At 42.4% G+C, this 12,925-nt stretch overlaps 1 protein-coding gene and 1 pseudogene across 1 annotated transcript; one reads left to right on the plus strand and one right to left on the minus strand.

Annotated features, from left to right (window-relative positions):
• The first annotated feature begins 845 nt into the window (after window positions 1–845).
• Window positions 846–4,693, plus strand: LOC136481872 (uncharacterized). Its single transcript, XM_066479152.1, has 7 exons — window positions 846–1,088; window positions 1,954–2,022; window positions 2,697–2,810; window positions 2,919–2,993; window positions 3,780–3,911; window positions 4,006–4,147; window positions 4,363–4,693. The coding sequence occupies exons 1-7, from the start codon at window positions 894–896 to the stop codon at window positions 4,512–4,514; spliced, it is 879 nt and encodes a 292-aa protein (XP_066335249.1). The 5' UTR covers window positions 846–893; the 3' UTR covers window positions 4,515–4,693.
• A 283-nt stretch (window positions 4,694–4,976) lies between these two features.
• Window positions 4,977–12,440, minus strand: LOC136484371 (uncharacterized; annotated as a pseudogene).
• Between the last annotated feature and the right edge of the window lie 485 nt (window positions 12,441–12,925).

A 12,925-nucleotide genomic window follows, 5' to 3' on the forward strand; every position in this document is an offset into this window, starting at 1 on the left:
CTAGGCGTACCAAAATAAAATCCATGAAATAGAAAAATATCACAAAAAAGAACTGGCGGTAAAAAGAATGCGGAAAACATGAACAGGACACACATGGAACATCTGAAAAAAATGAAACCAGGAAACGGGAAAAAAATCTGATTCAGCTCACGTTTCTTTTTTATCAGTTTTTGTTTGGTGATGAATTGGGATTCTAGAGAACTCTCGTTCTTGTTGATTATGATATGTCCATGACGGAATCGGAGAAGAGTAGGATACGGATAGTAGCAGATGGTTGAGTTGGTACAGAAACACAGACAAGGAAAAAAGAAACGAAAACTGAAACGAACACGGAAAATGGAACACTTTTTTATTAGGACTTTTATTCAGGATCGGTGGTGTTGATTAGGATTCTTAGTTATTTATCCACGTTCACTCAAGAAGCCCTGCATATATCATCAAAATATGATTGTATATAGGTGTGAAGTACATTCACAGAGTTAGTTAGTGGAGCCCAACCAAAAAAAATAAAGGAAAAAAATTGGCTCTATAATATTATTAGTATAAATTATTTTAGAACAAAAGAGCAAACCATGCATGAGTGAAAAAAACTTGGCCTATTACAGTTTTATATATGGAATATAATATAATATAGTATCAATAACTCCATCCACCAAAGTGACAGGTGTAAACCTTTGTATGCCAAACACTTTCACAGCTGGAATTGACCCTTCTGATTTTGCCAGCAAAAAAATTATACTAGTACATCAATTTTTCCCCACTTAAACTTCAACTGCAAAAACCAGAAAGAAAAGAAAAGGAAAATGGTTGCTTTCAGCATTATCTCCGTTTGCTCTCCCGCCAACCAACGGACCATTCCCAGCCGCTGAAAACTCTCCACCCCGGTCGCGGCCATGGCCGCCACCGCTCCCATCCGCCTGCTCTCCCCCTCCCGCTCGCCATGGCCGCCACAAGATCCGACCCCCAGACCCGTACCGCCCCTCCACGCGTCGCCGGCGCGCCACCGCCATCTCCGCTCCGTCCGCTGCGCGTTGTCCCCGCCGCCGCCGTCGCTCGACCTCCCGCTCCTCCCGTTCCAGCCCGCGGAGGTAAGATATTTTGGATAGGACAGTTGTCTGGTTGTTCAGATTTCAGTCAAACCCGATTCTTTAGTCTGCCGTTGCCGACGTTGATGTTGATTATTCAGAGAAGTGAATGGTCCATCTCCATTCCATCGAGTGCAATCAGTTGGTCCCTGAAAAATGAACCACAGAACCAACCAGTTCTACGATGATCAGCCAGAATTTTGCATTGGCTGCACTGCACGATGTGTTTCTTTTGTAATAACTGAAGATTTCAGACTAATTTGGAGACATTTTTACGGCAACTACGTCGGATCCATTTGAAGTGCCAGCCTGAATGATAAACTGAGATACTGCAGGAAGGTCCGTTTATAAACCAAAGCAATTGCATTACAGGCTGAACCCTTACAGGCAGGTGAGACAGGGGGCAAGACAGCAAACAGCTAGCGAAGAAGGGAGAGGATTACAAAACAGAAGAATTTCTGAAGACTCAACGCAAGACTTAGCGATGGCAGAGTTTGCTCTGTAGCCCAGAGTTGACAGAGGAAGAGACGACAGTACCATCTGTTTCCAAATCTCTTCTGGCAGAGGACAGACATCTGTTTGCAAATCTTGTCTGAAGACAAGCATTTTAGCATTTCCAAATATTAATTTTGGAGACTACTTTCGGATCTTATCTATTCAATTTGTATTGTGCATTCTATCTGTTCAAAAATCTTGCAGTATCATATGAATTTTCTAAATTGCTATAAGTTCCTTCAATCTGTTATTTTTCATTTTTTTCTGAAACGATGCAAGAGAGCTGCTTGTCATTTCATTAATCAGATTAATCAGCAGTTTGCATTATCAGTAAAATCTGTGGGATTCTGCTAAGATAATGAAAATGTTATAGGTGCTGATACCATCTGAATCCAAGACTCTACACTTGTATGAAGCAAGATATATAGCATTGCTAGAGGAGGTACGAATTTTTGGTTCAGTACATTATTTCTTTCCTTTTTCCTTCAAAATGAGGATACACCCCATTTTCATTATTGAATAACAGAAATACAGAAAGTCTCAGTTATCAGAAACTGGGATAAGAGAATGCACCAGTCGATTAATCTAGGACTAAACTACTTGATTCATGCAAATGCAACCAACCTAGACTAACACGCACCTAAAACGGTTAATAACCAGAAACTCCAGAACATCACAAGTAATAAGCTAATTATTACTAGTCCACATGATCAGATATTCTTGATGAAACATACTTGTAACAATTAGCCATGATGAAGAAATACATTTCTTTTTTCTTGAGACTAAATCTTCTTTTTGTTTGTTTATCAAATTTGTGTCCACCTAATTTTCTTTTAAGATTTGTTAGTTTTTCTTGGATCCAAGGGAACACAGACTTAGAAAAATGGTTTGACAAAAAAATTAAGTAATATGGTTTTAATGTTGACTGGAAGAAAGCGTGGACAGTCGGTGAAATTGTAGTTGAGGGGTATTGAGAACCCTATATATGCGATTTTGGTGCATCATTCTTGAAACACAAGATCTCCATATTTCTTTGGTAGGATACTAACAACTCAAACCATGAGTAGAGTGTTATGCAACATCCTTACTGATTTATTTCTAATACTTACTTAACAGGCCTTGTACAAGAGGAAAAATTCTTTTATTCACTTTGTGCTTGATCCAGTTGTAGACAGCACTACTAAAGCTTCATTTGCTGTAAGATATGGTTGCTTGGTCCACATAGAAAGTGTAAGCTATTGTCCTTCATGCGACACCTTTCTATAAGTTTACTTACAGGATCTCACTCCTGTCTTTTTTCCTGCCACATTTTGTGTCAATGGTCTGTCTTTAGTGTAGGTTCAAAAGCTGGAGATTGGAGCACTAATATCAATTAGAGGAGTGTGCCGTGTAAACATTTCAAATCTTTTGGATGTAAGCTCTTTCTTTCTTTTCTAGTTTTGAAATGTTATTCCATTGTTGATGTTAAAATCATATCATATTAATTCTCGGGTACTTTTAAGTATATATATTTGTATACTACTTATCATTTTCTATAAATTGTCTTTATAATACCTTTGAAGGCCGACTTTTGCTTGATATATGAACAGCTCAATTACTTTTGATATCTTGTGAAGGATGGGAGATGTGAACAGCTGAATGCTAGTGTTATAGTTGGACTGCCTCAATCTCACTATCCCTTGTACTATGATGTTTGAACAAAACTGTCGCCTTCCAGTTCGGATTGAATTGCCCATATGCTCTGGTTCTGTAACCTTATTTATTAAAGCTTTAAGCGCAGTAGCTCAGAACGTTTTTATACCACTTCTTAAGTATTCTGAGTTGGAGCTGCTTCATTGGGGGCATGACGAAGCTCGGCCATGATGACATGTGTTAGGACCTTCCTAGGTGTATTAGTGGAGCCAGTTATGCGCAGGTGGCGGTGTCTTGGTGGCTTTGGGTAAGGGTCCACCATGGGAAGTCGAAGCCGCTTTGTCGCTTTTGCGCCAAAGCTAGGCAACGATGACGCATGATGGGCTTAGTCGCTAAGTGCTATAGCGACTGAACTATTGTGCGGGTGCATCACGGCTTTGTATGAACTTCTATTCTTCTTAATTGAGCGGCAGAGCTCCTGCTTTTTTGTTCAAAAAAGGGTATTCTGATACTGGCAAGAAGAAATTACAGAAGCCCTCAACCACATCTTTGTCTTTGTGGACCCAGATGGAGCCCTATTTCCGTGGTACAGTTTCTCCAATGATGGATGAGCCTTATGAAGCTACTGAATTAGGGACAAGAATTTCCAAGCTAAAAGAATCCATGTGCAATTTACACAACCTACAAATGAAGTTGAAGGTTCGATCACTACCTTAAGCCCATTCAGCTATTTGAACATGTTGAATATTGCTTCTTATCCTAGTCATTTCTTATTTCAACATTTCAAATTTAGGTACCTGAGGATGAACCACTGCAAACTAACATCAGGGCATCTCTGTTGTGGTCTGAAAAAGAAATTTTTGAAGAGTATAATGAATCTTTTATCCCTGGACACCTAGAACGTCTCTCATTTGCTGCGTACCAAACAGTTTCAGGTGATATTTCATTCTGATTTCATCGATCTAGTACAAAATATTCAGGTCTTATCATATTGATCAAACTTTCACTGCACATCTATATATTCTATAAATGAGAAATATATGTTTTACATATGATGACCATCCAAAGAGATGATGCACGCATACATCGACCGCCGTCATACCTATTCCGTATATTCGTAGGTATCTAACTTTTAAACTGTACACTACAGGCATGTCAGATGAAGAACTTCTCACTCTGCAAAACTATAAGATACAAGCAATGGATTCGATAGACACCCTTGAAAGGCTAAACAATGGTATCAAGTTTGTAGAACATAATATTGGAATGATAGCTGCAAGGCTCGCCATTCAAAATATATGATCTTCAGTGGCAATGTTCAATTTATATGCTAAATGATGTCCATGATGCTAATTCCATCTGGTCAAAAGACTCTGACCTCAAAGCTTTTTCAGTTTCAACTGTAAACATGGAAGGTGTGATACATTCCGATTGATTCTGACATAACTGTGGTATTCATTCAGAGAACAACATGAAGATGAGCAACACAATATGAAGTTACATGCTCATTTTGTATGGGTAGGGTAACAGAAAACACCATAAGTTGTTCAAACATCCAGTACAAGCTTATTCCATCAGATAAACCATACAAGTGTTTATCAGGTATCGAGATAAAACATAAAAATTGTTTGGTCAAATAAAAAACACAACCTTATTCAAATACCAAAGACTACAAGTCTTGCTTGAACTAAGTAATTTTTGAACGAAAAAAGTAATGTTTAATGGAAAGAAATATTATGCCGAGCATGAGTCCTGATGGACTTATTAATCTTTGACTTCTTTCTGACCTTTAGCAATTCTGGTGCCAAAGAGAAGAATGGTGCGACCTCCGTTGCTGCCAGGCACTGTCTGCTCTGGTGGATTCTCCGCTTGATTCTGTGAGGGGTCTGCCAGTTCTGTTCAAAAAAACTATGAGGGGAATGTAGAGAAGGTTTTGGAGCCAATGAGATGGGTGGAGGGATGCTCACCATTTGCAGGCACCACTCTCGCTTGAGGTGGATTCTCCTCTTTGTTAGACTATTCGGATCATCTAGGAGTAGATCTAGCCGGGGTGCTTGATGAATCAAAGACCTAGGATACCTTCTAGTGCAGCAATAGAGAGACAGAGAGGGAAGGGGAAAGGTACCGAACCTGACATGGCAGAGGGGGAGGGTTCGGAGGCCGCCATCGGGTTCGACGTCTGCGCTAAGGCAGCGATGGTTGGTGAAGCGGTGTCGGCGATGAAGATGATGACGACGCAGTGCTGTGGCGGAGGAACTTCCCGTCACTGGCTGCGCCCCTCACTTAGATCGGGCTTAGGGTTTGTCGGTGGGGAGGTCGGCTCAGGTCAACCTCGTGATTAGAGCCGCCGACCCCCACCTCTTTATATAGCGCAGGGTTACAGGGGCCCTCCAGCCATGGTGGGCTGGGCGCCCCCGATCAGGGTGCAAATCAAAGGCCCAACTGGGCCGTTGGGTCCAGTTAGGTTAGAGATCAATCTAACAATCTCCCCCTTAATCTCTTTCCATCTTTCACTTTCATATTCTTTACTTTTGTTCATTCCATTATAGATTAACGCATAGAGCATGTCTCATCGTCACGGTCCATTACCGATAGATTTAACAGCTACAACACACTACTCTGTTCTGAAATAGATACTTATCTTTGGGCCTTCTTTTGTCCAGGAATTATAGGCTTTCCCTTAAACCCATGCCGACTACATGTTCTCTGAACATGTTGGGTGGTAAGCCTTTTGTAAGCGGATCCGCGAGCATCTTTACTGTACTTATATGCTCAAGACTTATGACTTGATCCTGGACTTTATCTTTCACAACATAATACTTTATGTCAATGTGTTTGGCAGCACCACTTGACTTATTGTTGTGAGCATACTGTACTGCCGGATTATTATCGCAGTATAACTTTAGTGGCCTATAGATGTCGTCAACCACCTTCAAACCGGGTATGAACTTCTTTAGCCAGTTCACCTGCCCCGTTGCCTCATAACACGCTATAAACTCGGCATACATTGTGGACGATGCAGTGATGGTTTGTTTTGAGCTTTTCCATGAAATAGCTCCCCCTGCGAGAGTGAATACATATCCAAACGTGGATTTTCTATCATCTCCCGCATAATCAGAATCTGAATACCCCACTATATGGAGTGAATCAGATCTTCTATACGTCATCATGAGGCCTTTCGTTCCTTGCAAATAACGCAAGACTTTCTTTACCAATTTCCAGTATTCTATTCCAGGATTGCTTTGGAATTTGCCAAGTAACCCGGTAACAAATGCCAAGTCAGGGCACGTACATACTTGAGCATATTACAAGCTTCCGACAGCTGAAGCATATGGAACCACTTTCATTTGATCGATCTCATATTGGTTCCTAGGGCATTGAAAATCCCCATATCTGTCACCCTTGACTATAGGAGCAGGTGAGGGACTACATTTGTGCATACTGAATTTCTTTAAGATCTTTTCAATGTATGCCTTTTGTGACAGTCCTAATACCCCTTTACTTCTATCTTGGTGAATCTCGATCCCTAGAACGAACGAAGCTTCACCAAGATCTTTCATATCAAATTTTGAGGACAAAAACTTCTTTGTCTCCAGTAATAGACTAACATCACTACTAGCAAGTAAGATATCATCCACATACAGGACAAGTAAGATAAACTTCCTATTCTTAAACTTTGTATACACACAATTGTCCTCTACATTCTCTTTAAACCCAAAATTCTTTATTGTCTGATCAAACTTCAAGTACCACTGTCTTGAAGCTTGTTTTAATCCATAAATGGATTTCTTTAGGCGGCATCTCATTCGTTCTTTTCCTTCCATGACAAAACCTTTCGGTTGTGCCATGTAAACATTTTTCTCCAAGTCTCCGTTGAGAAATGCCATCTTTACATCCATCTGATGTAATTCTAGATCGTAATGTATCACTAATGCCATTATGATTCTGAAGGAATCCTTATATGAGACTGAAGAAAAGGTCTCATTGTAATCAATCCCTTCTCTTTGCGTAAAGCCTTTTGCCACAAGTCGGGCTTTATATCTCTCTATATTCCCTTGAGAGTCAAGCTTTGTCTTGTAGACCCATTTACAGCCTACTGTTTTGGCTCCTTTAAGAATTATCTCTAAATCCTAAACTTTATTGGCATTCATTGATTTCATTTCATCTTCCATGACCTCAAGCCACTTTGATGAATGATCACTTCTCATAGCTTCTTCAAATAAGGTGGGATCATCCTCCATTTGAAATTCCTCAGTGTTGTACACTTCATAATCAGCAGGAATAGTTGATTTTCTAACTCTTTGAGACCTAGGGGCCTCCACATTTGGCACATCTTCTGTTTGAGGCTGTTGTTGCTCCCCCTCATTTGTGACAATAGGTTCTATAGGATCCTGAGGAACAGGTTCCTCATCATTATTCATTGTTGCCACAGGCAGGATAACAATAGGTGCTGGCACCATAGTGTCTTGCACTGTCGGTGCAACGACAGCAGGTAGTGAGAAAAATGGCTCATGAATCATCGAAGTGGGTGCATACACCCGCTTCTCTTCAAAGTCAATTTCTCGAGCTACCATGCTCCCCCTTATCATTTCATCCTCTAGGAAGACAGCGTGTCTCGTTTCCATAAACTTTGTATGTCTATCTGGACAGTAGAAACGAAAACCTTTTGACATTTCTGGGTAGCCAATGAAATGGCGACTTACTGTTTTGGGATCTAGCTTCCCAATGTTTGGGTTAAATACTTTAGCCTCAGCAGGGCTCCCCCCCACACACAAGTGGTTTAGTGAGGGTACTCTTCCTGTCCATAATTCATACGGTGTTTTGGGTACCGACTTACTTCGTACTCTATTGAGAATATGAATGGCGGTTTTTAACGCCTCCATCCACAGACTCAATGGTAAGGTGGAGTAACTTATCATACTATGCACCATATCCATTAGTGTACGATTGCGTCTTTCAGCTACTCCATTCTACTGAGGTTCGTCCGGTGTAGAATACTGGGCTACTATGCCATTCTCCTATAAGAACATTGCAAAAGGTCTAGGAACTTGGCCATATGGGGTCGGACCTGACTATCTTAATCTTTAAATTGTGTTGGTTTTCAACTTTTACCTTAAATATCTTAAATTTATCCAATGCTTCTGTTCTTTCTTTGATTGGATAAATATAGCCATAACGAGAGTAATCATCTGTGAATGTTATGAACGAATCATAGCCATCCACACTATTTACAGGAAATGGACCACATATGTCTGTGTGAATAATCTGTAGAATTCCTGTGCTTCGTTTGACATCTTAATTTTCTTTACATACTTTCCTTTTATGCAATCTCTGTATTGTTCTAAATCTGAGAGCTCTAATGGAGGAAGAATATTATTCTTAACTAGTCTTTCTATTCTCCTCCTCAAAATATGGCCTAAATGATAGTGCCATAATTTCGACAGCGCATCATGAGCTCTCTTTCGTTTTCTGTTTACATCCGCAGACGAGGATACATTCACATTGTCACACGCAACGTTCCCATCATCACATACAACATTCACATCATCACATAGTGATAACAAATAAAGCTCATTCTGTAAGATAGCAAGTCCAACACATGCATCATTAAATGTTATCTTACATTTGTCATTTCCAAAATGGCAATCATAACCATCATTGTCCAAACATGACACACTAATCAAGTTCCTCTGTAACAAGGGAACATAAAGAACATCTCTAAGTATGAGTTTGAAGCCATCAGCTAGCTCTAGAGAAAGATCGCCAACAGCTTCAACTTCTGCTTGGACTCCATTTGAGACTTTAATGTGTCTTTCGATTCTTTGTGTAGTCCTCATTGAACGGAATCCCTATAATGAATTAGCAACATGAACAGTTGCACCTGAGTCAATCCACCAAGTAGATTTTGAATACTGTACATACAGAGATTCATTTATGAACGTAATAATGTTCTCACATTTCTTTGCCATGATCATCTTTAGGTAATCAGGACAATCTTTCTTATAATGTCCCATCTTCTTGCAGTGGAGACATTGATCTTTCTCTACTGTGAACTTGTTTTGCTATGGCTGATGCAGCATGGGACCCTTTCCCTTTGACTTTGAGGAGAAGTTAGCATTAGTATTCTTTTTCTTGCTATCTTTCAGATAATTGATAGTGCCACCATTGGCAGCTTTCATTCTCTCCTCCTCTAACACACACATAGCCATGAGCCTCTCCATGTCCCATTTCTTGGGCTGTATGTTATAGTTGACAACAAAAGTGTCAAACTCTTTTGGCAAGGAAGCAAAAACCAGATGGATAAGGAACTCATCCTTGAGAGCCAGATCCATTGGTTTTAGCTTGGATGCCAAATGGCTCATCCTTAGTATGTGCTCTCTTATGCCACCATTGCCTGAGTATCTCTCTGTCACCAGCTGCTTTATCAGCTGGGTAGCATATGTCTTTGAAGAGCTAGTGAACTGACTCTTTATTCTTTTGAGATACTCAGTGATGGTGTCACACTTTGGGATTGAGCCCACAATTGTAGGCTCAATCGTGTTCTTTATCACAGCCAAACACTTCTTGTTGGCAGTGACCCATTTCCTATGCTCAAGGTCATAGGACATTCTTTGGGATGCAAAATCCCTCTCTCTGGTTGCCCAGGCGGCATCAGCCTCGTTTATCTCCCGCATCGGTGCCATAGGCTCTATGGGACACGGTGTGGTGACTACCTAGTCCACCTCAGCAAGGATGAAAGCCAGGTCGATCTTTTTCTTCCACTCAATGTAGTTATCACCTTTTAGAGTGGGGATCTCTTTGATACAACTCATCAAGTTGTACCCGCCTGAAAACACAATTCAAATAGTGTGAGAACATAAATAATAACAATAACAATTGCATGCCTTAGTTCCAATGTTGGTCAAAATTAAAACATACAATTGTTCTCTACACTAATTCTACATCACTGTTGGGCAGAAATAGAATTAATGCAAGACAAAACATCATAATATTGCCATTAATCAACGTTGGTTAGAATAATAACAATATTATGATCAATTAAAACATATCTATTTTTCAAAATTAAATTCTCCCGTTAGTTCAAATTTAATAATGAAAATAACATCTTTACATACGCAGCGAAAAATATTACAATTTGATGAATTTTACCCACAGGAAAATCTGCTTTTCTATTTTCTTTTGAGCCAATTTGTATTTTCAATTTTCTGGAAAAAAAGGAAAAACAAAAATGGGCTCGTTCTTTACTGTTTTGGCCCAAAACCGGCAAAAGCCGGCTCGGCCCACCGCTCCGCGTGCGCAGGCCGCAACCTAGGCCTGGGCTGGCAAAGTCGTGCCCCGCGCGCTCTCGCCTGGGCCACGAGTTGGTCGGCTCTATCTTGGCCGTCCGTCCAGCATCGGACGGTCGCGCGTCGACTTCGGGTGGATAAAAACCGCCGACGCTGGCCTCCAACCGAAACCCTAACTCATTTTCCACTCCGCTCTCTCTCTCTCTCTCTTCGCTGCTCCGCTTCTTTCCTCAGTGCACCACAGCAGTAGCCGAGCAACGGCGACCGAGAGCAAGCAGCCATGGCGATCGAGCATCTGGTGCTGTCGCCGGCCCCTTCACCGGCGCACGTGCTCCCCACATGGGTGAGCGTGCCACCGTCGAGAGGACTAGCGGCGACACCCTTTTCCCCTCGGTAAGGAGCTCCCAAAACCCCGAAAACCCTAGATCTCCCATCCTCTTCTCCACCTTCTTTCTCTTAGCCACGCGAGCACGCGCCCGGCGGTGGTACAGTGGTGAAGGTTGTCATTTTCCCTTCCCCTTTTTCTATTTGATTGCATTTCTTTTGTCTTTTCTTCTCAAATCTATCCGATTCCTACCTTTTGTTTTTGGATCTATCCGATTTTAGGGTTGGGGATGGGGATGGGGATGGAAGTTAGGGTTAGGGTTCCGGGTTCATTGTTAGGGTGTCACTGTTGTTCTTTTCCCGAATAGATTTTGGGTTTTAGGGTTTGGTTTAAACATGAAAACCAAGCCCTTCTTCTTCTTTCTTTAACCCAGATAGGGTTAGGGTTCATTTGAACCCTCTTCTTTTCTCAGATCCGAAGGGATCGAAGTTAGGGTTCAACCGAACCCTCTTTCCTTAACCCAGTTAGGGTTAGGGTTCATCCAAACCCTCTTTCCTTTTCTCAGATCTGAAAGGATCGAAACTGATATGCTAGATCTATACTCAAACTTGTCTCTGGTACCATTGTTAGACTATTCAGATCATCTAGGAGTAGATCTAGCCGGGGTGCTTGATGAATCAAAGACCTAGGATACCTTCTAGTGCAGCAATAGAGAGACAGAGAGGGAAGGGGAAAGGTACCGAACCTAACATGGTAGAGGGGGAGGGTTCGGAGGCCGCTATCGGGTTCGACGTCTGTGCTAAGGCAGCGACGGTCGGTGAAGCGGTGTTGGCGATGAAGATGATGACGGCGTAGTGCTATGGCAGAGGAACATCCCATCACTGGCTGCGCCCCTCACTTAGATCGGGTTTAGGGTTTGTCGGTGGGGAGGTTGGCTTAGGTCAACGTCGTGACTAGAGCCACTGGCCCCCACCTCTTTATATAGCGCAGGGTGACAGGGGCCCTCCAGCCATGGTGGGCTGGGCACCCCCGATCAGGGCGCAAATCAAAGGCCCAACTGGGCCGTTGGGTCCAGTTAGGTTAGAGATCAATCTAACACTCATGAGTCTGCAAGGGAATTGCAGGAAGGACACTGCTGGTTGTTTCAGGGAATGAGTACCAATCGCCAGCCATGGCAGCTAGGAAATGACCGATCACAGGATTGCCAGCCATAGCCACCATCCCTTGAGTTGGCTGGTGCACCAGCATCGACACAGGAGGGGCATGGATGGCACTTCTGCCAGTTAGGAAGAATGGCAAGTGGCGGCCCATGGTATTGGCAGGGGCATCAATAGTAGTAGTAATGCCAGGACAAGGAGTGGAGGAGCTACTAGCAATGGCATTGCTAGGCACCACTGCTATCTCTTATCTTCTTGAGAATGAGAATAATGCATGATTGATGCTGCGGTGTCCATGGTTTTCGGGTGCCACTACTGCAATATGTTCCGGTGGATTCTCCTCTTGATTGTGCAAGGGGGTTGCCAGAAGGATGATGCTGGTAGTTTCACGAAGTGACCAGCCAGTGGAGGTGTTGGCAGCTGAAAAATGACCAGTCATAGTATTGCTAGCCATAGCCATGGTTCCTTGAGGTGGCTGGTGCACTGGCGCCATTGATGAAAGAAGCGTGAGGATGGCACTTCTGGGAGCGCCAGCAAGGATCTGCCAACCCATGGTATTGTAAGGGCCATCCAGAGCTACATCTATGCTACTGATCCCTGTCGCTTCGAAGGGCTTTTCCTTAGCAGAAGCAAAAGCAGCAACAGAATGGTGAGGGTGCACAATCATCATGTGGGAACTGAGTTCCTGTTCTGTCTGGCGCACATAGTTGCACACTTTGCACTTGTGTGGACCACTCTACATGTCTAGCTTTGACTTGCCCTTCTTCTCCATGATCTTGTGATGACTAGAAGTGTGGCCTCCTAGCGCCTGGGGTGTGGAGAAGAATTTGTTCTTACACTTATGGCAACTGTACACATTGCCACAGCCTTTGTTGCTCTCACCTCCAGTGGCAGTAGATGTGTTGTAGGTGTGGCTGCCGCTGCTACAGCCAGCAACACCTTTGC

This window comes from Miscanthus floridulus, chromosome 9, assembly GCF_019320115.1.
Source record: "Miscanthus floridulus cultivar M001 chromosome 9, ASM1932011v1, whole genome shotgun sequence".
NCBI lineage: Eukaryota > Viridiplantae > Streptophyta > Magnoliopsida > Poales > Poaceae > Miscanthus > Miscanthus floridulus.

Bases quoted from the DNA above. Each gene is read 5' to 3' on its own strand.
- LOC136481872 (XM_066479152.1), top strand. From the start codon at position 894: ATGGCCGCCACCGCTCCCATCCGCCTGCTCTCCCCCTCCCGCTCGCCA. The intron at 1,089-1,953 runs GTAAGATATTTT...AAAATGTTATAG, and splicing joins TCCCGTTCCAGCCCGCGGAG to GTGCTGATACCATCTGAATC. The intron at 2,023-2,696 runs GTACGAATTTTT...CTTACTTAACAG, and splicing joins ATATAGCATTGCTAGAGGAG to GCCTTGTACAAGAGGAAAAA.